At 33.9% G+C, this 26,075-nt stretch overlaps 1 protein-coding gene across 1 annotated transcript in view; it reads left to right on the forward strand.

Moving 5' to 3' along the window:
• Window positions 1-26,075, forward strand: part of LOC117112321 (receptor-type tyrosine-protein phosphatase zeta-like) — a 75,453-nt gene that overhangs the window by 22,925 nt on the left and 26,453 nt on the right. The window contains exons 3-11 of the mRNA XM_033255388.1: window positions 1,468-1,803; window positions 2,206-2,326; window positions 3,288-3,466; window positions 4,298-4,479; window positions 5,239-5,368; window positions 6,303-6,488; window positions 13,384-13,479; window positions 21,952-22,269; window positions 25,526-25,685. Coding sequence (XP_033111279.1) covers window positions 1,468-1,803; window positions 2,206-2,326; window positions 3,288-3,466; window positions 4,298-4,479; window positions 5,239-5,368; window positions 6,303-6,488; window positions 13,384-13,479; window positions 21,952-22,269; window positions 25,526-25,685 — 1,708 coding nt within the window. The remainder of the gene's footprint in view (window positions 1-1,467; window positions 1,804-2,205; window positions 2,327-3,287; window positions 3,467-4,297; window positions 4,480-5,238; window positions 5,369-6,302; window positions 6,489-13,383; window positions 13,480-21,951; window positions 22,270-25,525; window positions 25,686-26,075) is intronic.

Here is a 26,075-nt window from a genome sequence, read left to right on the forward strand (position 1 = left end):
ATGTTTAATTTTGCAATAGGTCTGCAAAGTTGAATCTTATACTACATGATACAATCACCATCACAGGGTTTGGATGGGGTTTGCACTGTGTTTTTTGGAAATTTGCGGGGTTTGGCAATTTTTTAATACAAAAAATGGCTTTTTTAACCCCAAAATTGGTTTTTACGAATGTAACATTATGATTTTTTTTATTGAGATACCAAATTGAGTCCTATACTACATGATTTAATTGCTATCCCAAGGTTTGGATGGGGTTTGCAGTGTTTTGGAGGTTTGCAGAGTGTAGCAATACCCTTGACAATTAAACTATAAATCTCAGGCCTACTCGATCAACCGCTGTGTGTGAGATGCGAAGTACAAAAAACTAATCTCATTAGAGAGGGTGCACTTTATTGACTATATAAAGTATACATAAAAGCAAGAGCATTCCAGCGAATGCAATCTACATCTCCTATGAGAAATAGTCTGTATATCTCATTTTTTTAATTCTTTTGTGTAAAGCTAAAATTTATGCCAATATTTTCCCATTGTTTATAATAATTAGAGTAATGTATATTTTCTAAAAAAAATAATTTTTTCCGGCAATGGGGCTTTAAGTGATGTTCGTAAATACTAATAAGATGCAGTGCACAGCTATCTGACATGATTGTGTTAGTGTTCAAACTAACATCACAATTAGATTGCTCAAATCTCTTCCTAATGAATATGGGCTCAGAAATGTGTCTGCAGTAGATCTAAGCTTAGTACTTAATAATATGTTGATCTTATACCAAGTGCATAATGTACTTTTACTATAGCATTACCATAGCCATTGGATCAAACACCTATGAACATACTTTGCTCCCTGGGGTCATATTCCCTGATGCTCAGTTGGTACTTAGCATGGTGCCATTCCAACTTAGTAACATATAAACCATGTTGGTAATGATTCAAGTACTAGATTTTCTTGATAAAGAGTTAGGGATGATATAGTTGTAGGCTGGCCCAGAAGGCATACTTTTTTCCTAATCATAAAGTACTACTGTTGAACAACTACCCTTTCTATCGTAAGCAATAAAAATTATATTGACATTTAAACTAACTATTCCTTAACATGAAGAAGCCATAGTAGTGGTGACTGCTTATTCACATGAAATATTTTCCCATGCTATGCTTGATTAATTAACAGTACAAATGTTATTTATGAACACCAAATTATCTAGCAGAATTACTATTGTTCCTAATTACTTACAGATTCAATTATGAGTACTTCAAGCAGATTTTTAGGTTCATTAAAGTTTTATTTTGACCTCAATAATGTAAAGTGGAGTAAACAGTAAAAAGGAAGCATGGCAGCGAGAAGTGACTATTTTTTTTGGCCTATTAAAAGTAAACAATATATTTATTTGTATTTTTTTTCTACTACATTCTATATTAAACAATCTCTAAGTCATATTATTCAGTTATAAAATTATTGTATAATTTCAGGAATCCATTCACTAAAGTCTGAGAATGTAACTCAATTCATCGGCGCAAATGCGTTTCTACCGTGCACGGCATCCACCAACATCCTCCCCGCAGAAGTCTCCTCTGTTGAATGGGTGCGTGTGAACATCACAGGCAAAGATGTGGTTATCATCGATTCCCAATTTATCGAAATGGGAAAGTATTTTATTGTGAGCCACGATCAGAGCAAGTTGAAAGTGCATGAAGTGGTGTTATCTGATATTGGTACCTATGCCTGTATGGTGTATGGAGATGTAGAAGAAGATAACTCCACCACAACTATTAGTAATACAACCTATGTGAATTTGATAGTCAAAGGTTTGGTTTACTTTTTACTTCCCTTTTTTAATAATGGAATTTCCCGTCTTGCCTATAAACGTACTGCGTGTATTATTCTGTATTGGGCATGTGGCGGATATGCACTCCATGGAGTGACTGACTGTACACTAGTTAAAAATGGAATATTGTTCATACAATAGAACTGAAATTATTTGAATGTCAAAACATAATTATACAGTATTTCTTGAAATAAAAAAATCTAATGGTCTGCTGGCGAAGGTTGAATCAAGTATTATTTGATTGGCTCTTGTATATTTTCCTCCACCTTCATATAACAGCTGGTAATAATATCCTGTCTCTCAGTCTTAATAACATTTCATATCAATGTTTTGTGCTGGAATTATGTTTTAAATAAAAAATTATAATGTTGATGTACTGTAGATCCAGAACCTCCAGGAAAACCACAAGAAATTGCTAATCTTGGGACATCCACTTCGATACAAGTAATGTGGGCACCAGGCAATGGTCGTGATGTTATAGATGGCTTCATTGTGGAAATTAGGTTAGTTTACATTTATGTGGGTGTACTTGTAAATAGCTACATGACACTAATCTCAGCAAGGTGTATGATGAACTTACTTTATGTCAGAAGACAAGTCCTCTACTTATCTTTCCGATCTATGGTTAAGTGCACACTTACTGTAGCCAACTGTGCTACCTTTGGAATTCACAGGTACTCAGCATATAGCTCAATGGTAGTATTATGCACCTCAACCTTTATGCAATGCTAGTAAAATCTAAATTTCATCATGCCCATATATAAATATACTGTACAAGTGTATCATGTCCTATATCAGCAATTAATTCATACACAGTAGTGTAAAAATATTCGCACCATCCCTGTTTGCCCTCCAGAAATCATCTAAAATTACCTTATTTTGCTGGCTGCCGCACCTCACCTAATCATTGAGCTCTTCCCATATGACCTTCGTTCCCCCATCAGCCCCCCCAACCCACAATTTCAAGACTTTTAGATACACAACACATATAATATTTGTTCACATAAAACTTGACAGTGCAGTCAGAGCTTTAGACCGTGTAGAAAATTAATGTTTTTCTTATTTGTTTGTTTGTTTGCTATATACTGTTATGTTTTCTCCATATTTAGATTTAGCTTTAGTTTAATGTAACATTCGATAGAATTGAAGAATATAAAGAATTTGCCAGGCCCAATTAGGCTAGGCCGAGCTGATTAGGCCAAGCCGTCCAAGGTGTCACGGTAAAAGTGGCCGTCCTAAATAATTGTTGGCCGTCCAAAAGACAGCCGGACGGCTCGCTGGCTAAGCCTATCGGCTGAATTCTAGAGCTTTGTCCACACTATCAAATTTTTGACAAATAAATGTGATATGCCCATATTTGACACATCACACAAGTTTGTCACATAAAATTTACTTGTGGACAAAAAAAAATGCACTAACAAAATATGATACTTTATTTTTATTCCAATTTCATAATTTATTCAGGAAAAAGGATGATTCACAATGGAAACGAATTTCAAGCGAACCACAGGGGCCAAGTGCTATTATGGCAAATGCCACTGGACTAGAGCCCTACACCGAATATGTTGTTAGAGTGACTGCTCTTTTCAATAATTATTCTAAAGTTAGTCCAGTCTCAGACCCCATCAGGACTAAGGCAGGGAGTAAGTTGAAGATTTTTGTTTATTTGTAGCAGAGTGTAGATATTGGGGGTGATGTCCTTTTAGGATGGGAGTATCAGTATGATGCCAGTAACCAATTGGGAGCTTTCGATTGTACGACAATGGTAGGGCGTAGAACGTAATGATGTCACTAAAAGTCATCTGCGCATGCGAGAACGTTAAGGTCACCTCGTCGAGTAGGTTCTGGAATGCAAATTGGCCAAATCTATGTATGCAGAGAACATAGGACGCTAGGTAGGACGATCCAAGTGATTCCATACTAGCATCGTGTCTTCACACAAATTCGAAATCTCCCCATTCATAATTAACATTATACTGGTTAATGATCGACTGGAGAGAGGTCTATATACTTAACAAGCCTTGCCATATTTACTGTGGTTATTTACACAGCACCTATAAAAACATTTTAAAACCAATATATATCATTTGCCCTTTTCAATGTCAAGGGGTCATTTTTTTGTAAATTTGCTTTTTTAGTTGAAACCTTTAGGCCTATAACAATTCACAGAGGTAGGTTCAGTTTTAAATATGTGACTTTAATTAAATAATTATTAAATATTGAAGTTTTTATCAATTTATTTTTCAACATTCTTCAACATTTGTATTTTTATTAATATATTTTGTCATTTATATTTTGGTATCTTATATTGAAAACAGTAAAAAAACAATTGAATCCTTGGCAGCCATTGACTGAATTAGGGATTCAATTTCCAAAGATCAATTGCAAAATTAAAAAAATATATTTATAATTTAAAATTGTTTGTACTATTATCTAATTTATTTGACTCATTTACTGATTTTTTTTTTTTATAGAACCTCTATCATCTCCTGAAATATTGCAAGCACAAGTTATCAATGCAACTTCAGCCAATGTGACCTGGCTTGCCCCTGATGATGACATCAGGGGTGTTATTGTTGGATATAGGGTCCAATTTATCTACTTTGATTCTAGTTCTCGAGTGTTAAATACTAAAGATGTATCATCTAATGAAACGGTAGGTCTGAATTCTTATTAGCCTGGTTCACGTCGAAGTTAAGTCACTTATCTAAGTTTTAAAATATGATACGATTTTCCCTAGTTGCATTCGATGAAAGTTAGAGCCAGATAAACAGCCAGCCAGCTTCGAGGCCGTAAACGTTACACGGTGGAAAGGCTTGTTTAATAAAACGTCTACTGTATTTTACAAACCCCAAGGTAAAAAACCTGACAAAATTTGTAAACTACTGTAGATCGGGTGTCAGTTTCCACTACCTAGCCTAGCCGACCAGTACGAACCAACCAACAGAGTTGCAGCGTGGTCTATCACAATCTAGACTCTAGGCCCTAGCTAAATTTACCTTTGATAAAAAACAAATTATTTTAATCGCTAGCATTCTCCCATTTAACAAAATATTGTTTTAATTCTCATTAAAACGTCTGTATACTTTATGGACCTTTCTGTCATGTTTTTTTTGTAGTTTTTAGATTGTTCAATTGTGTTGTTTACACTTCGCGGTGTCAAATAAATTGCTGTCATTGTAAACATGTGCGCTGATTTTAACGACTTGCGTTGGTGGTAGTTCGTTGAAACTGAACTAATAGTGATTATTATAGCAGAAATGGAAAAGATTGAATTATAAATAAATAAATACGACAAATCTGATTTTGTTATTAAGAATAATATACATTATCACTTTGAAAAACGTACGCAATCGGACTTTTTGACGTTATTACTTGGTCGATGATGCAAAGGTCATTATTATATTATTTTCAGATAACTGTTCTTGAGGATTTATTACCGGCAACAGAATACAACATATCAGTTGCTGTTAAGAATGATGCTGTTGGTGCGAGTGCCTTTGGACCATACAGCAATGCACTATCAATCACTACACATGAAGCCAGTATGTACCAAATTATATCTATCCTAAAATATATATAATGGATGGAAAATAATGAAAAGCAATTATGATTTAAAGTAGAATGTTAAATGATATTTTAAACCTTGTCTTACCATCATCATTGTCATTATCAGCATCTGAATCGATTTTTGCCCTACTGTATTATAGTACTGAATTCTTAGTACGTTTCTAAATGATTGCGAAAAAGTATCTCGCAAGTAATTCTGGTGACCTCCAGGTAACTAGCTTGGTGTCTTAACCACTCAATGACTGAGGTAATGCTTTAATTTATTCATATTATTACTCCTGACGCAAAAATGAAATCGGATATCATCATCATCATCATTGGTATCAATATCATTGTCATTATCATCATTGATCATCTTCATCATCATCATGGTCATTGTTATTGTCATAATCATCATCATAACATCATAATCATTGTCATTATCATCATCATATTGACCATCATTGTCATGATCGTCATCAGTAATGTGTAAATTATCGTTGTTGTATTACATGCATCTTAAGGCAAACTCGTAGAGCGTCGTACAACGCATCCCGATGTGATTTGTTGTAGCGTCAGGTCCGTGTGAGTTGAACGCAGACGTGACATATTGCGTAGGGGGCAGTCGCGTCATAGAATTTCTTGGCATATTTAACGGCTTAATACTGTCCCTGATGATGAATCGTGTCAGGCTACGTCGTACAACGCTTCCTGAGTTGGCCTTTAGCCACCATGCCACAGCTCCACTCCATGAGTTACCATTAATAATATTACTTTAATAATAATAAAAATAATAATAATAATAATAATAATAATAATAATGCCAATAATGATGATGTTAATGATAAGGATGATGATTATGATACTGATGTATTTTGTTTATATTGCCCCTATTCCAATGATTACTTACTAAGTTTGCTATACTTACAGTTCCAGGAAAACCAAATAAAGTTGAAGTAGTTAGAAGATTTACAAGAAAATTTGTGTGTGTGATCCTTCCTGTTGATAGGCCAAATGGACGTATTATCGGATATGAGTTATATTACCGAAAACTAGGTCAAACCAAGTGGAACCCAATTATATCAGATGCAATGGTGATTAACTTGGAGAACCTTGGTAAGTTCTTATCTTGTTCACTTTAATAGTCCCTTGTAAATATAAACGTCTTCTTCCTCACCTGCCAGTCTTTTGTACATCTCAACGCTGCATTTACTGCTCCTACAGCCGGTATCTTGGCCTAGGCCCAGGCACTCTTTCCCCCCCCCCCCCCACGGCATGTTTCCAAAAATTGAGTGCTACGTTGTGATTTTCTAGTATACATTATAAACGAAAAGTATTTTGTCAATTGCATATCATGATGTTCTTTTTCCTTGGTAAATTGGCAAATACAAATAAAACAAATTGATAAATACTGTACAAGTAACAACTTGCTGTGATACCCCTTGGGAAAGATTGCTATAAATGGTTAAATTAAGTTGTATTGAGACTGCAATGGTTTTTTTTTTGGTTTTTTTTTTTGCTGTAAGTGTAAACATCCTGTATCTGCAATCCTGTGATACCAAATAATGTTTGCAAACTATGACTCAATATGGTTATCAAAGTCTCTTCTTGCATATAATTTAATTAGACTGGCAAATGTAATTGTCGGGTTCATTTGATTTCTGATAAAAATGATTTGCAAATTTCCAGGTACACTACCTAATATATTATGTAAAAGCTCCCTCTATTATTAAATTAGCAAATAGATATAAACAGAGATATTGAAAATAGATGGTAGCCCCCTCTATTGTTGAGTATCGTCAGTAACCTCCCAATTAGGTCATCATGCTTTGATGACTCTACTTCCAGTTTAGTCTCCATGCAGGATGTTCTTATTGTACAAAACTTACTTATCTTAAACCTAAGAGTTTCCTGCTTACTTCTGTAGGAAAATGTAACTTCAAAGTTGTGAATGTTTTAAACAGGTAAGTTACTTTGTTTAGATTTCGTACATATTCTCTAGTAATTATTTTATTGTATGTTTCAATATGTAGGTTTGTAAACAACATCTGTGAGTCATTATTCTAATCCAGTTTTTATTGCTTAGTTTCCAATATAGATATTTAGTTATTGAGAATATTATTAATATTCAGCGTAGTACTGACAATGTTTATGCTGAGTTCTTAGGTGATTTTTACACTCTATCTGAACCATTAGATAATTAATGTACACAAGTAAACTGTGCAAAGATGAGGGATGTTTGTGCATCCCCTGCATATAATAATCCAAAAATCCAGGTTGCTTCAAGGATATAGAACTATACAAACCACTACTGAAATACATAAACATTTGGAGAGGAGTTGTAGGTAAATTTTGGACTCTTCATGAGATTAGCATGCAACTATATAGTTCAATGTAGGGTGATAAAATCATTTGTAAACTAGTAGGTTTCATGAACCTGAAAGTTTAGTAGAAGTTATAATAGAAATGTGCATTGTAAAATTCATTACCCACGTATTATGAAAGGAAAAGTGGAAAATAATTTTTAAAAACGCCGCTCAGTAACAAAAGGGTTTCACAGCTATTTATTGAATGAGAATATAAAAAAACTGTCAAATATAATAGATTATATCTGCAATATGCAAAATATAATTCCAGTAACCTCTAAGAGTAACCGTTTATTGGCAAAGATTTTTGATGATTTGTATTGGCACAGTAGGCCATTTTTCTTTCTAATTTGGGAGAACCTGGAAGAAATTGTTATCATGATATTCAGTAAGAGACCAGTCCCAAATAGAGACTGACCATGCTAAAAGAGTCATCCATAATTTTCAACATTTTCACAAGAGTACAAAACAGAATTTTTTTGGGGGGTTGGGGAGGTGGTGCTCAGGTTGTTGGAAGCGTATTGTATGCATAGACACTTTTTTATGAAAAAGATAAAATTTAATGATTTATGCCTAAAATTTCAACCATGTTTTATACTCTTTTAAGTATTTATTTATTTATTCAACCATATTTCGAGAGGGTGACCCATCCAGCGTGTGCTGATTTAAAGGGGCCCTCAAAAACACAAACAAGATTTTGAAAATGTTGAAAATTATGGATGGCCCCTACTGTAAATCGGGAGAGTGCATGTATGTCAAGGACACATGAGTATTTGAGGCTGGAGAAATGAAGTTGATTTTGGTTGTTTCATGCATTTAGGTGCTCACATCAAATGAAGTTTTTGTACTATAATTAATATTGGAAATACTAATCACAAACGGATTGAATAGAAGTTGTCCTTGGTGATTTCCTGACATAGGATCCCGGATTTGGGAATCATTTTTAGTCCACACCCATTACTGTTCTGTAAAGCTAGTCAATAAATCAAATCGTTCAGATAGTCATACTTTTATCCTTTTATTAAGTACACTTGACTGGGTTTATTATCAATACCGTTAGTATTTGAACACAAGCCATTATGCAGTGGTTCAGTCAGTGTATTATCTACACAGCAAGCCCTGTACTTTGCCTAATTGTAGTAACTTGTAATTGTGTCTAAATTGTACAAAATCAGTACTGACACATGTTGGAGTTACATGTATTACAGTCAAGCCTATGTGACTTAAAAGATGAGTTACTCTGTAATATGACAACTCTGGGGCCATAATTATGTGAGATATCATCATCATTTGTTATTAATTTGGTGAGTTTCAGTTCTGAAATATGTATTCAAGAATTTGATGGCATATCATGCCTGAGTCTAAAATTATAACACAATGCAGGGGTTCTCCTGGGACTCAAATTTATATTAATTATAATAAACCAATATGAATGCAATTATAATTATATAATTATAAAAGTAAGAACAACAGCGATGATACAATTACTGTCATGTTACTATGCATTTTGCTTAAGTATCCTTGAGCAAGGCACTTTTATCACATTGTTTCAGTCTACCTAAATTCATATCATTTGTGCTGAAAGTAACCTGTAGGGGACTAGCATCCCACGTAGAAGGAGGATCATGTTTTCATGTTACTTGAAACTGGGAATAAGCTCCGGTCGGTATGAGTTCTCTGGCTTGGCCAGGATTTAATGTAAGAGGAGTAGCTTTGTGGAAAACATTTTGAAAGCTAATAGAGATTTTTATGAGGATGGGAAAGTCCCCTTTGTTTTGGATGCAAGCCAGACTCTTGACTACTGTTTTGTACCTGAAGCTGAGTACTTGGAAGTATATCGTTTTCAAATGCAGTAGTCATAGACATCATTTACTATTAATTACTTTTTAATTGTTTTCTCATTCTTATACATATCATTTAGTATAATTAGTGATAATTATTTTTTATTTTTTATAAATGTAAAAGCAATTAGGCTATATTCAAAATGTTGGATGTTAACACTAGTGACTTTTCACACCACATAGGAGAACATGTGCCAGTATACTTCTAGCTGCTGTGTCATAGGATTCTCCCCTACGGAGATGAGTATGTGTTCTTTGTACTTGTAAGTGACCCAATAATATTAAGTACATACAGGCTTTTTTGTTGCTTCTTGCGTAGTTGCTGATGTGTATTTGACACTATTTAAATGCAGTTGGTGGCAGCCTGTTATTGGCTGAACTTGGACTCAAAAGTGGCTGCAGCCCCAGGCCTCACAATTGCAGTAGCTGCAGCCTTCAATTGTTGGCAGCTCTAGGCTTCAAAATCGGCTGCAGCTCTGGGTGTTTGCAGCTCCAAGCTTCACAATTGGCTGCAGCTACAGGCCTCATAATTACCTGTGGCTCACGGCATGTGGCAGCTCCAAGCCTCACGATTGAATGCAGCTACAGGCTTCATAATTGCCTGTGGCTCTTAACAGTTGGCAGCACCAAGCCTTACAAAGGGTGCAGTTATGGCTACATAATTGGCTGTGGCTCTCAACAGTTGGTAGCTCTAAACCTCATAATTAGCTGCATCCCTTAACAGTTGGCAGCTCTGGGCCTCACAATTAGCTGTAGGCGTTAAAGTTGGAAGCTCTTGGCCTCACAATTTTCTGCGACCAAAGAGTATACTTTAGAACTGCCCTCATTTGTATGCACACCATGAAACATTAACAAAAATACTGCCACGAAATAGGGGCAACCCTATTAGAATTCAAATAGAGTTCGCTTGAAACTCTTCTTTTAAAGGACACTCTCCTTCGTAGTAGTAGTAATAGGATTACGTTCCAACAAGACCACAAGTGTCGGACCTTTTGCAATTCTTTGCTGCAACTCTGGGCTTCACAAGTCAAAACCGACTTCATTAATCATGCTGACTAGAAAAAAAATAGAAACATTTTCAGGCCTACCTGTAGTATGTAATTAAGTATATTCAGTTGATTTAATTTATACCTCCATGATTTAAGTGATGTTATTTCTGATGTTTATAAGCTAGACAGTCAACCTTATTCAGGACATGTTAGTTGCTAAGCAACAAAGCACCTGGTGTTTTAAGAGATTACTTGTTTAGCATATCCTGTATTTTGTAAGCAATATAAAGATTTCAGTGGATTCTTCTTGATCTGTTCATGGAGCCTCCATGATCTGTTGAATGTAAGGAAAGTAACAAAACATGGCCTAGTAGGAATAGCCTGATAAGAATGACTTGATAGGAATACCCATTATGGATGGCCAGTAGAAATTGTCATTTAGATATGATCTAGTATTAATTGGAAGAACAGGAAAGACCCCTGTTCAGTGTTAACATTACAATACAATAATAATAATAGTAGTAATAATAATAATAATATTTACAATAGTCTAGTATGTTGTAAATGCAATTCTTACCTTGTTAGCATAGTAAAGAAATTGTTTTTATAATAATAATAATAATTTTAGACAAAATGCTGGTACTTTGATGCACTTAACATTAAATATTTTTGAAAAAAAGGAGTATTTATCTCTTTCTGCTAAACTATTGTTATTATAAACATGCACACTCAACTTTCTATTTCTTTTCTTTTTAATGTAATAGAAGTTTAATTGTATTACAGTGTGGATGACATCCCTGTTGCTCCTGTATTCTTCTGTTTTTTATTCTAATTTAACAGTTCCCAGGTCATGCGTACTTGACCTTAAGAATTAAAGGTCTGTTACTGTATGTTGTGCGTCACTTTCCTTAAATGAAGTGTTATCCTTTGGGATCTGTTTGTGTTTTCCTTCAGGATTAAGTCATCTTTACTTCTGATCTAACAATGGAACAATGTCCAGGGATATTGTTCAACTTTTTTCATTGTTATATATTTTTATTGTTAGATTTTCATCAAAAATTTTGAAAATGACGGTGACAATTTCTTTTATTTATATTTTTACAATTATACAGTAATCATAGATATACTAATGTGTTAACATAATGAATTTTAAAGTCAAATATTTTTGATAATTATTTTCTTATTAAAGATGTGCTGATATACTGTATAATACAAACATAAACAATTCAATATAATCCCATTGTTATATAATGTCAGATACCAAGTTAATTACAATAAAACTCAAATTTAGTTTTCACTGATATATAGATATTTTAATATGAAAATCCTAAGTAATATTTGCGAGCCAATTCAGGAGATTTCAAAAAATAGGAAAGCTAATATTCATGTTGTAAGATTTTTTTTATTCAAATTTAATTTCAGTAGTTAATGTGCACTTTCAGTTTTTCCATGGATATTGGTGATTGATTGTTTAAATAGAACCAGTGTCTTTGGTTAGTTTCTAGTGACACCTCTACCCCAAGAGTATGTCATTGGCCAATCATAAGTTCATCCCAAGTCATCTGTCAGTCATGTCTACAATTTATGAATTTATTGATAGAATCGCATTTTTAGTCATACAGAATTTATGAATGGAGTAATTTATAGAATCAGTCACAGAAGGGTGAGGGTTCAACTTGTAAGGGGTCAGCGCAGTATCAATGATTAACCAACAATGTAGTCTTTATGTAGTAATTGTAATTGTTTGAAGGTTTACCAAAGTCTACTAATGACTCATAATATTTAGTTGTATTGTGTACTTTCAAACGTCCATTGATAAACGAAACATTTTTTTATACCTTGTTTAGCAAACCCGCCAACTGCAAATATTGATGATTCCAATTTCAATTATTATGCCCTCCGCTATCTGAAATTTCTTCCAATTTATATAAATTTAAAGCATTTAATCATCCTATTTTGCATTCACCAATAAAAAAAATTGTATTCTATTTCTATTCTCCTCTGTCTGGATGATTTTAGGCAAAACTATTTGCTAAATAAGTAAAAGATTTTTTTTTTATAATTTTTATTCCACCCTCCGATAATTTTTGAAGAAATAAGTATGCGAAACAAGGAATGTCTTGCCTAAGGTACTAATTTTACAAGTTGGTCTGAACTGACAACCCTCTTAGTGGCTGCTGAGGGGGAGGGTGTTTATGGTCACCCAGCAACAAGAAAAACTAATAGCTGAACAAAGGGCTGTCTCTTATACACATCTAGATGTGTATAAGAGACAGTAACTTAGGATTCTAAAAAATAAAAATAAAAAAACTGCTTATTACATTACAAAGATCTTTATGAGGACTTAGTGCTGGATTACTCCTGGATTCTGACGTTATTACTGGGTGGGTATGCCTAGGTATCTGCTGGGATGTAAAATGATAAACCCTTGAATTGTGTCAATATTTTAATTATTATATGTGGAATTGTTGTCATCATTTGCATGTAGAACAAATACAGAGAATGTACTAAAGTATAAAAGTGACCTAGATTACAGTAGTACCATTTCAATAGGAAAACACCCCTCAAAAAATAATCAGACTGTCTGTTGACTGGGTGCCATAGACCTTTGTATTGTATGATGTATGCTGATGTCAACATAAAGGTTGATATGTTACATATGTGTTGATTGGTAGTAAACTTTAGTGCCTTTAATATTTATACTGTTTCATCTGTAGATTATGCCCTGTACTCATCAACATGTACTGAATTTCGCGAAATAAAATATTGCAATTTAGATGATGTGACTCTTGATTGAAATTGGTTTTTTTTTCAGACCCTTTCCAGCAGTACGAGTTAACAGCAGCAGTTCGCAATTCAGTTGGACTTGGAGAAAAAGGAGAAATAACAATTGACAGAACTGATACTGGCTGTGAGTAAAAGCATAAACATTATTTTAGCAATACCATTCATTACTTTGTATTTAAAGAACATGTTGTACTCTTTTGGAAAGAGCAGGAGATTATCTTGCGGTGTACTGCCCAAGTTTCCAAAGTCTCCCAGAAATCGGGATGGTCTCCCGGAAATCGGGATGGTCTCCCGGAAATCAGGGTGGTCTCCCGCACTCCCTCAACTGGACAAGAATCTCCCGAAAAATAATCATCTCCTGCAAATTCATTAAATCTGCATGTTTTTACTACTGTATTAACACTTTATCATTTATCTCACGGAAGTCAGTGTTGATTGGTATCACTATAAGGAGCAAACCAAATTAGCTAAAAGAGTCTGTTTAAACAGATCTCCCTGAAATGATGACTTCTACCATGGGACCCCTGACTGCCCAATTCACTACCAGAAGGACCCCACCGGTAATAAGTCTTTCAATCCAATAAAATGTACTGTAGACAGCAGTTTACAAACTTCATGTGGACTATTAGCTTTCATTTACACTATGAACATATTGAGATATCAGGTGTTCTGTGCTGTGTCATGGTATTATTGTAATGAATGTTACATAAGCAATACTGTACATTTAAGTATACACTTTCTTCCAAGAGTAAACACATACTATAGGTTATGTCCTTATCACAAAAATTCATTAATTATCATAATTTCCATTGACAAAATGACTTAAACGAGTGAAGTTGATGATTAGAGAATAAGAAGTTGGCTTAATATACCACTTCTTTGACTCGATGACGAGTCGAATGGCTGAGCGGCTAAGGCAGGGGTGGTGCAAAATACAGCCATAATATCAGCACTAGTTCGAACTATGGTTCTGATGGTGGAACAAGTCCTCTCAGATAAGGATTATAAACCATAAGCTCCTCTTGTGGACAGACAAGAGATTGCTGATACCGGTTTACCAGGTAGCTCAGACACAAGGAGACACTTTGGGGAGAAGCAAGCTATTGTAGGAGCTAGTCCACACCTTGAATGGTAAATCCAACTACATTTTATACATTCATGGCTAGACTTATGTCATGAACTTGATGAGTTTTATCACTCACTCTAGGCTCATAAATAGTCTGCTAACCACATGCACAACACCATCATCTTTCTCACTAATTGATCCACACTTCCATTTTCAACCCTCCTTATGAAGTATTTTGGTTGTTTAATTTTCTTGATTCTATTTTAATGATTTACCCATATTTGGGCAAAATGATGTCGTATGACATCCATATATATTGCAGTCATAAAGGGCAAGTCATAGGAATTTGTCATATAAAACATGATAGTCAACAGACAGCTTAACATTAAAGATTAAAAAGTGAGCATCTTAATTGCCAAACTACACCTACAACTTACATTTGAAATGTTAAATCAAAATATATTGTTAGGGTACAGAAATTATGATTACTGAAACAACATTAGATGCTAAGTATGATATCATAAATCATGGTCAGTGGTGCTTTGGGAGAACATCAGAACAGCTTAGCTGCATCCCCTGGGACACAGTAGCCAATGCAGTGTTCCTCCTGCCGTCTAAAGTGAATCAGTCATAATAAATAGCCACAACAGGCTTCTTGCAAAATTATTTATTGTAATGTGAAGTTTCCTGTCATGAACCTAGCCTTCCCTAGAGCTCTTGGCAGGTCAAAGGTTGCATTATAGTTCTCAATGTTTTTATAATTGTGCATGTTGAGTGGCTATGTTGTCATATTGTCGTAGAAGTTAGAATTTATTCGAGGGCATTGCTCTGTTTAGTGAACAGCTGTTTAAAGAGTTCTATAAAGACCCACATGGTGTTACATAATTATGGAAAAGGTGTTATGTGAATCAAAACTATAGCAGGAAACATGCTAATAGTTATTACAAACATTTTGTAATATTATTTTTATGGATTCTAGGAATGTGGATTGTTATTTTACTTGAAATATGTTTTAATTAAGGTGAGAGCAATGTATATAGCTGCTAGTGCAAGAGGCAAGTTGTATGGCTGCGTGGTGAAGACAGCAACCGCAACCTAAAGCCATATTGTTAGTGCTAATTCAAACGACATGTTTGCGTATGGTTCTGGAGGTGGAACAAGTCTTCTTGCATAAGCACTATAAGCCCATTGTACAATTGGCTCATGTGCACTATAAAGAACCCAGTACATTTATTGAGATAAGTAGGGGGGGGGGGTGCTACCCCAGTGTACTGGCCCCTACAGCCCCTGTTGTGGACAGATGAGAGTAGCTGGTACCGGTTTACCAGACAGCTCAGACACGAAGAAACCCTTAGGGAGAAGAATGTTACTGAATGCGCTTTAAATTTTGGGTGCTCTGATCTTCATGAAATAATGCTATATAAATGCTGTAATGTTAAGACTGGTGGTAGTCAGTGTATGTGCATATAACTATTGGAATTGTAGTGTCTGTGGTTTTATTCCATCAAGCTAGTTAAATAGCGCATTGTTTGTGGGACGTGCATATATTCCTTATCCTAAATAACACGTCCTGATTGGTCACTTTGTTAAGTGTGGTGGACATTATAGTAAAGGTCCATGTAAATTATTATTGATGTTGAAATTATTTATGACGATACTTAGAAATTTTGGTGTCGTAGGAAGTCAGTTAAAGAGGTAGGTCATTAAAAACTAACGAGCAGTAAGTAATTGTAATTTAAGGATTTTTGTTGTAAAATATCTGAATACGTAAATCATTAAAACTTCTGATGTAAAGTCAGTTATTTGATTCTTATAGATGAGCTATTCAATATTTTAATTGAATTTTTGAGGTACATATAATTGCTTATAATCTCATCTAAAGGACTTAATGAGATTGAAATAGTGTGCATAGTTCTGTGGTATATGGCCGCTAGTTGACCTGTCATATAGTGGTCAGTTTACCATTAAACAAATCAAATCTGAATCATACTTAAGGCCCATTAAAAAAAAATTATTAGTTCATCACCCTTGCACATGTCTTCTATGGTATTGGAACAAAAATATTTTTGAAAAATTGGTGGTTTATTTTTTCATGAATTTTTATTTTTTTATTTTTTATTTTTTTGAAAAATCATTAAAAAAAAAATTCTTTTGGTAAATAGTTTAATTGTTTGTATATCTTAAACATGTTTTACTCTGAATATCAATGCACCAGCAAGCAACTGAAGGGTAATATTTGGCTTTAGCAAAATAAAAAATAGAAATGAAATGAAATCACTTTTCCAGCCTAGATATGGTGACTTTAAATATTTTTTTTTATAGGGCCTAAACTAAAGTTGCATTGACGGAATTTACTGTAGTTTTAAGATTGTTTTCAATGCAGCCTGGCTAAACACAATCACCATGCTTCATAAAGGATGTGATCAATTATGAATCATTTCGAAAGAAAGGTAAACATGTTGTAGAACGAAGATGAGAATGCGCTCATTCTGCTTGATCTTTACACTAATAGCAGCACCAAAAAAGGAAGACAATGTGAGGTCTCACCACTAAATGAGACGCATCGTTGGTGAAATCATATTGAGATATTCACCAAAATATGTCAAAGTCCAATTTTTTACAAAATATTGATTTTAATGTTTTTAAGTAAATTGTTACTTATATTTTATGATTGTATGATTTTTAAGTAGGTTTTTTTTTTTACTAAAGCTGTGTTCTCTGCACATGTAAATCTAGTCCTGTGCAGGTTAGTTTATCTTTGACCCCAATTTTCTCAAAATTTAGTTATACTGCATCCTCTTTTGGTTTCGAATCATTAGCCATTTTTCCAGCCGCTCGGCGGTATACCAGTCTTTAAAACGTAAACTCGACCCTTCCCATCCTGCCTCTCTAGTACTCTCATACACCTGAACTTTATATGCTCACATCTCTGGATCTACTTATCCTAGTGAAGCCATTATAAGACCAAATTAAAGCTTATACAGTAAAGTGATCTGTCCAAATGTAATATAAACTCAGTTGTTGATTTTCTAACCTTGACACTCATTTTGTGGTGGGCCCTCATGATTGATAAATGAATTGTTAAATAAACTTTTAAAAAACACATTACAGCCCTATGGTAAACAAAGGAAATGACTAGTATAAACCTCTTAGTGTTTATGTATTCTACTAATCATTTTTAGTCATGGAATGGTCATGGCCTTGTGGCAGTAGGCTTACAATTGCATACAAAGCAATTTTAATGTAGCTATGTCTCTTCTATACCCTAAGCTCACACTTCCCAAACTATGGGTTGTGACCTGAATATGGTTCTCCAAACTTTTGTGTTTGGTCGCGAGCAGGTTTAGCAAAAAAAAAAACACAAAAAAAAAAACCAATTCAATTCATGTGTTGATCTAAAGTAACAGATTTGACGACGAACAGTATTTTTAGGTGAACCCTTATTAAAACAATAATTTTTATTATATGCCCAATATCATGATATTTGTATGACGGTTATTATTTTTCTGTTGCCAATTGTGTAAATTTAAGTTTTTCACTGTATTTGAATAAAATCAATTAAAAAACTAAAAATCATTAGTAAGCTTTAAATGTGCATTAAAGCAGCTAATTATAAATTGTTTAGATTCTGTGCAATGCCCTAGCCAGGATTTTCAGCAGTGCAGGACAGTATCAGGTTTGACCCACTTTAATTCAAATAATGTGGACCCATTTTCTTAAAAGTTGACCCATTTTAATACTCAAAAATATGAAAAATTTAGACCCATTTTCTAAAAGTTTACCCATTTTAGGCTAAAATTGAAAAATATGGACCCATTTTTCAAAAAGTGGACTCATTTATGCATAAAACTGCATAATTTGGACCCATTTTTAAAAATGTGCACATTATTTATGTACCCATTACAAAAATTGTGTGGGACTGTCCCAACTGTCCCAATAGTTGGCTACAGCATTGATTCTGTGTCACGTATTATATCTCTGCCAGTCAAAATTAGGGTAGCTTTCTATAATGGACCTGTCTGGAGTGTCAGTCAAATGTTACAACTGTCAATCAGAATGTGATGTCCAATAGACAGGGCAGGAATACACATGTGACCCACACTATGCCTTGTTTCTGTACAAATGGCCGCCAATTTGTGGGGACCTTAACAACAGTATCAAAGGGATAAACCGACTAATCATTGAGCGTCATTTAGTCACGTGATCAAAAACTTTTCCCCGGACATTTTAATTTCCATAGACATGCGAAACATACATGAGCCTAGGCCTAGATGCCTATGCTTGGTTATAAATAGGGATATGCCATACATTTTTAACTGCCAAAAATATGGTGAAATGGTGTCTATTGAGACTTTGCAATTTAGACGATCGTTATCCAGAACGATTGAAAGGAGGAATTAAGTTTATCCAGTTCCCGAAGCCGAAACGCAACATTGAAAAGTGCAAACGATGGATTAAAGCATGTAATCGCCTATATCACCAGTGCGCATCAGTGACTTGGCCTTTGCCGACGAGGTTGACTGAATGCGGCTTTTCCCTCTTCCTTTGGGAGCGAAATACAGATGCTTTTACGACGATTTCCCCATCTGTTCCATGAAACAGGTTAACACTATAAATATATGATTCATTTGCATACCGCCTACCCTGAATACTCTTTCTTAAAAAAGGTTGATAGCAAAGAAAATGTTCGCCGAAACCGATTGGTAACTTGGTAAGGCTAGCCGCCATATTGTCTAAGGTGTTCGTGACTTTGTGGGCGGGGCTTCGCGTCCTTGTCAACATGTCAATTGAAAGTCGTCTTCAGCTTATTTGGCTTTAATATCATTATCAGTCAGTAGTCTAAGCATCTATGATATTAGCAAACACTAGAATTGCAAGAGGTCGAACTGCCCTGATTTTGTGTGCACACAAATGCAACATTTGAATCCGATGCGAATAGAGTACGTTCAAAACTCGTCTTTTAGGGACACGCCCCTTCGTGGCAGTACATTTTGAAATAGGATTATGTTTCAGCGAAACCACAAGAGTTTGACCTCTTGCAGTTCTAAACTCTTTAATTATAAGTGCATGATTTTCAATTAAGAAATAGCGTATTTCAGGACTTTGATTCTGCATGTGGGATGTTATGTAATGTTATGGTGTCACTCTGTCTTTGCAATATGGCAGGATATACAGTACAACATAAAGTAAGAGAAAATTAGTATCAAATCATTGATATTTTACTTTTATTTTACAGTAAACTAATTTTTTTTATTAAATGTTTATTATTATCATTAAAGTATTATCCGTACAGAATAAACAAGATTTGCTCTTTATAGTTATTCAATTTTTATTACTACTATTATTATCATTAAATCATGGTTTAACGCTATTGTAAACATGGATTATAATAATTATACAAACATAAAAAAACATATGAATTACATTATACATTAAGCCATTAAGGTATTAATATTACACACTGAAGCTGAAATTGCTTAAATATTAAGAACAAAATAAGAACAAATTGAGGCTGAGGGAAAATGTCAAATGAGGTTTTTGTTCAAATAATATTAATAATATACCAGGAGAAACCTTAATCCTAGTCTCATTTGAATATTCATTGATCGTAACTTGAAAATCAGATTTGTAGGCTCTAACACCAAAATAATATTACTTTCATTTGTTGTAATTTGCAAATGCAAGTTAATAACTTATTTAATATACAAAGTAAGCAATTATAATATTAAAATGATTTTATAGATATACAATGCTGTATAAATTTGGCTTTTGCTTTCATGTTTATTTTTATCATTCATAAACAACATATCAATCAAATAAAGTAAACGGAAACAAAATTTAAATTTACAACTATTGTGAATTGTCTACATTCAACAATCATTTCATATCGATCAAACTTCTAATTGAAACTTTCGTACAGTATTTCCTGATACAAAGTACATTATATCACAAAAATGAATTTCCTAAATCATATTAACAACAATTTATAAGGTACACATATTTATGTCAGAGATTTGCACACCATGAAATGATAATTATATTATTTCACTATTTTACTAAAACAGGAGCTCATGATTATTAGTTATTAAAATTAGCTCATTAACATTATTTTTTAATAATACCTCATTTACTTACAGCTCATTGACATTAGTTCATGAACATTAGCCAATATCATTAATTCATAAATTAACAAAATCATAAAAAAATTAAACAGATTTCATAATCAGATAATAAAATTTATTTGAATGAAAGTTTATAAAAACAAAATTATTTTTTAGCACATCTACTTGAGCAGTGAAGCGTACATCAATTAAAGAACGTCGTCGTTATACGGATGGAGTAATTAGACTAACTTCCTGTATAGTAGTCGACTAACTGCTGATCTTTTAAACATGAAATACTACCCAAAAAGGTGTACATTGGTAGTGCAAAATCATATTATTTTTTAAACCGGTCTAATAAATATTCATTTAATTAATTGAATTATGAATATGATGTTCATTGTTATCAGAAGTAAATACTGTACTGTGTTTAGATTTATGTGTGTTTCAATGTAATCCTGTACATAAGAAGTACATGTTTGTGGTGCAAAATTTGAGTATGAATTCTAAATGTTTAGAACATGGATAAAAGTGTACACATTTTGGTCGTGTGCACTTCGAGAAAAAAGTAGGGGGTTACCCCGGTGTACTGGTTCATTAAGTCCCCCGTGGGGGGATATGCCACATAAGTTCACTTATTGGCATACCCTTGGCGCTCGTGCCTAAAGAAATGAAATGAAAAAAAATAATGAAAAAGTGGACTAACAATGAAAAATCAGAACACTGTGTGTTCCATTCCAAAAGCAGTTGTTCTATAGCTGAATGATTTATAGTAAACTACTGGTTTGTGTACCCGGATAAATTCACAAGCTTTCATTTAACATTCCTTTTTAGTTGAACATTTACACGATTGCAACATACTTTAGATGCTACCAGTGAGCATTATCATATAGCTTGCATTTCAAATCCCCAGCTGAAACATAAGAACAGAGGGTGAAGTGCACACATAGCACATCTGTCTGCATAGCCGACTGAGCTAAGCTGCTCTTTTTGTCTTCCAATCTAGTGTGTTGCTTTCAAATCCTATAAAGTGTCAAGGTTTTTGTTTTGCAACTAAAAAAAGGGCAACTCTAATTTCTACATGTTTTAATTTTGAGTACTCGAAAGTATCCCTGAGTTAGGACCTGACTTCGAGGTATAAAAACTTGCTTGACACGGGCAAAGGACGTAACACAGAAAAAGAAACAAAAACATAAGTAACTTCCATTTCCTTAAGCCTTCTAAGGAGACTTATATAGTTTATAGAGCATTGTTTTTTTTTGGGGTTTTTTTTGTGCCCTGAAGGATATCATTGCCCTGCATTGACTAGGTTTCAGATTAGCATAAAGGAGGAACAGGAAAAGGAAATCGCAAGTTTATTTCCTGTTAAATTCTGATTTATTTTTTTAGTCTAATAAAAGATTAAATATATTTTTCTTTTTTCATGCAGTTCCAAGCCAGCCTAAAGATGTAAAGGTTCAGCTAATTGGTCAGACGTTCCTTATTACCTGGGATCGTCCTGAAATATTTTACCCAAATTACACCTCCTACGAAGTTAAACTACACCCAAACACGTATCAGACAAATGGTGTGCTTGTTTCCGAGGTCTTTCATGAATATTATACGGGCACAATCGAAAAAGATATGACGACAGATCTCAGTTATACTGTAATTATCACTCCCACAACTGAGAGTGCAACAGAGCCTTCTAAGAAGTACGATGGTCCAGAGTCAACTCCTGTAACATTTACTGTCTCAAGGCCTGAAGGTAAGAACTGAATTCTGTTCCCCATCCTATAATTTATTAATTTTATTTATCAATAATTTAACACAGCCACCTACATTGTTAATGATAATAATAAGACATAACACGCTCTTGATCCACTGTAGCAGTGCTGAAGGTGCTCAAAAGAAAGATAGTTACCAAAATTACTGTGAATCTAAAGAAAACTAGACTAGAAACACCACACATATCAGTGCACTGTTTACAGGCAATTTGAGACTCATATCGGAGGTTTTTCAGTAGTAAAAGGCAGATGTCGATGTCTGTTATAGTACATCTTGCAGAGGTTGATTGTTAACCCTCAGAGACTGCCATAATACATTATTTAATCAAGTTGAAGTCCTTAAAAAAACAGAAAGAGCTATTGTACATGAAATATATAAATAGCACAATTGGGGGTTACACTAACCCCTTCCCCAAACCATTATGTGTTGATTAAACTTTTAAATTGTAATAAATTTGTTTATTTAATTCATTTATATATTTTTTTTATTTTGGTCCTACTATACTTTGGCTTGTTATAATGCTGATTTCTTCCTGGAATGTTTTATAATGAGGTGTCTATAGCACATCTGCCATTCATCTTTGTATTAGTTATTTGTTGTACTGTGAACTAATAAAGTTATAATGAGGTGTCTCAACCATGACAGCATGTCATCATAGTCGCTTTGCTATTTTACTGGGCAAGTCTTGGTCTAATGAGCTTACTGTATAATAATATAATGAGGTGTGTATACCATGTAGCCCTTCTCTCTTTGCTTTTGGGCTTTTGTATTACAGTACATTCTGAGCCTATTTAGTTGATAGTCTGTATCTCTCTAATGCTCCTCTACTATCAAATTTAATGTGAAAAATTGTGTTTTGTACCCATATATGGGCATGACGATGTCATATTACATCTAAATATGTTCATATCACATTTATTTGTAACATAAAATGTTGTAGTGTTGACAGGACTTAGGCTCCGGAGGGAAAAAATAATTTTGATGTGTTGTAGAACTGATTTTTCTAAAACAAAAAAGTTTTTTGACGAAAAACTGGGGAATGGTGAATGAGATACAGATCTTTAAATATTAAAAAACTGGGAAACCGCCCTTTCTTACATCTTTTTCACACAGTTTTTAAATATTCAAAAATCTGTATCTCATTCACCATTCCCTAGTTTTTCATCAAACAACTTTTTCTGTCTTAGAAAAATCAGTTCTACAACATAAGAGAATTTTTTATTGTAGATACTGTATTGCTTAGATACTGTATGCGTTAACATCTACAGAAACCTACTGTTCTGCAATGTATTCCTTGGAATATGCTTTGGAATATTCTTAATATTTCTTTTTTTATCATCTGATCTATATTGCAATCTGTACTATTAAGTTTCTTATTTCAATGGCATAAAGTATATATTTGGTATTCTTCACATTTAGAAATTTGTAGTTTCCTGAAGATTTCCTTACTTTGGCTCTGTTTTCAGACTAGTCTGTGGCAACTTTGTTTAGACTTGTCATAAAGCCAGGTAAAGGTATGCAGAATCGTTAATCCTGATCTAATGTGCTTGCTGGTTCAGTGGGCAATGACACTAAACATTAACAAAAGGTTTTGCTTGGGTGCAGCAAAAAGGAAAACATTGCAAAACTGCCTGTGAATGATCACATTTTGACCTGAGGTCACTGTGCAGTGTTCAACACCTGACATAGTATGATTGACCTGTTCATCTTGTCTGGGTTAACTTGCCTGAAGAACATGCTTGGCGTAAGATTACTCAGGCAAGCTTAGAATTAAAACATTTCATACCAAATCTAATGTATCCTAAAGCTTGCTCCTGACAAATCCTACTTTATTAAACATTATCTACGGTGCTTTTATCTTTCACTCATTGCACTTGAAAGAATTTATTTAGCGCTGCATCATAGTCCTAGGATGGACAGCTTATTGAAGGAACATGAAGACACATGAAGTGTTGTAAAGTGAGCCAATCAACAACTGGGGTGACAACAGTCACGAAAGCCATGTTTTAACAATGTCTTTTTGATGATGTTGCTATAAGGTTTTTGACAGCCACGTTTCTATATTTTCAGCACCTGCTACTTTTAGTCCTAGCTTTCCATTTGGAACAGCGACTGATAATGCACTAGGTAATGGTTAATGGTTTGGTTGTGTAATTGCCACAGAGGTATTCAGTTATGAAAAACCTGATTTAAAAAAATTCATGAATGTAATTTAGTGCAGGGTAATATTTTTTATAACACACCTAAATAGATTCTTGTCACTTGGTGGATTTCGTATCATGTGACATTGGTGCCTTAATTAATGACCTGAAAATGTACTTGCAGCTATTTCCATATTTTACAAATATAATTGAATATAAATCTGGATCTGAATCCTTCCAATCAAACAGATCATAATGAGTTTGAATCTAATGCTGTCACATTTACATCTTGACACCTTAAGTCCTGTGCATTAAGTCCCTGTTTTGTATGTTATCAAACACAGTGTATTCATTCTAAATTTATTGCAAAATTGACTGCCCAACATTGACAAGGGTCCCCACTTGAAATTTGACTTACTACAGTATCTTGGGCTATCCTTAGTATGTTTCCTTCAGAAAATAAATCCATTCCCTTTAAATCAGAGTGATAAAAGTATTTTATGTCAATTAAAAATTACATCTACTTCTTCCATTTTCTATTACATTTTATGTCCGTAATGAGAGACGAATCTGAATGTCAGTGGGCCAATTTAGCATCAACGAAAAGAGTGTGTCCATGTGACGTATTGTTGCCACAAAACACGCAATCAGTGTAAAAGTATTGGAAAAGAATTTTTTTTTTAAATGGCCCGCTGACTACGTGAAAGTTAATGGTCAAGGAACTGCAATATTCTAATCTTTAAATCTGTTGAATTTTCGAATATTAAGTATTATTATTTTATGTAAACATCTATTTATTTGTAAAGTTTATTTCACTGAAAACCATGACAAAAATAAAAAACATTTTTTTTTTTCTAATTTTCATGTTTTATAATTACTTGTAATTCTCTGAGTGATACAAATTAGAAACCATTTTTGTATATATCCGTTAATAGTGAGATTTAGTTTCATTTATGTATTGCCATACCAATGTGAAACTTGGTAAACATGGCTACTTTTTCACGTAAGACATTTTGAAGTGTTTCTTGCAATTCAAATACTGACATGTATGGTTTTGTATTTTATTTTGACAGTTTTTGTACTTATTTTTTGCAGCTACCCCAAACCCTAGCCCCACAATGGGGACAACCCCTCCCCTGACTGGTGAGATTGGTAATGGCTCCGATTCAAATGTTGGCTTGGCAGTTGGTTTGATATTTGTGTTCCTATTTATAATAGTCGTCATTGTCGTCTTGGGAATATACTACATGCACAGGTAATATTATATTTATTTATTTATATTTTTCATTTAAATTATATAGTAGTATTAGTATTTGTGTTTACCAAGGTCTTGTGTTATGCATGAGTTCATTATTGACTCCCGGTGCAAAGGCTTGGACTTGCAGTATAGCACAAAATGTCATACAGTACACCAAAACAATAATTATAAATTAGGCGAGACTTTTTTATTTCTTGTTTCGCGTACTTATTTTTTTTTAAAGATTATCAGAGGAGGGCGAAATAAAAATAAAATTTTGTTTCTTATTTAGCAAGTAGTTTTGCCAAAATTATCCAGATGGAGGAGAAAATAAAATTTTATTGCTGAATGTAAAATAGGATGGTTAAATGCTTCAAATTTATATAATTATGAAGAAATATACATATC

This window comes from Anneissia japonica, unplaced genomic scaffold, assembly GCF_011630105.1.
Source record: "Anneissia japonica isolate Jap-2015-1 unplaced genomic scaffold, ASM1163010v1 scaffold287750_len332794_cov232, whole genome shotgun sequence".
NCBI classification, from domain to species: Eukaryota; Metazoa; Echinodermata; class Crinoidea; order Comatulida; family Comatulidae; genus Anneissia; species Anneissia japonica.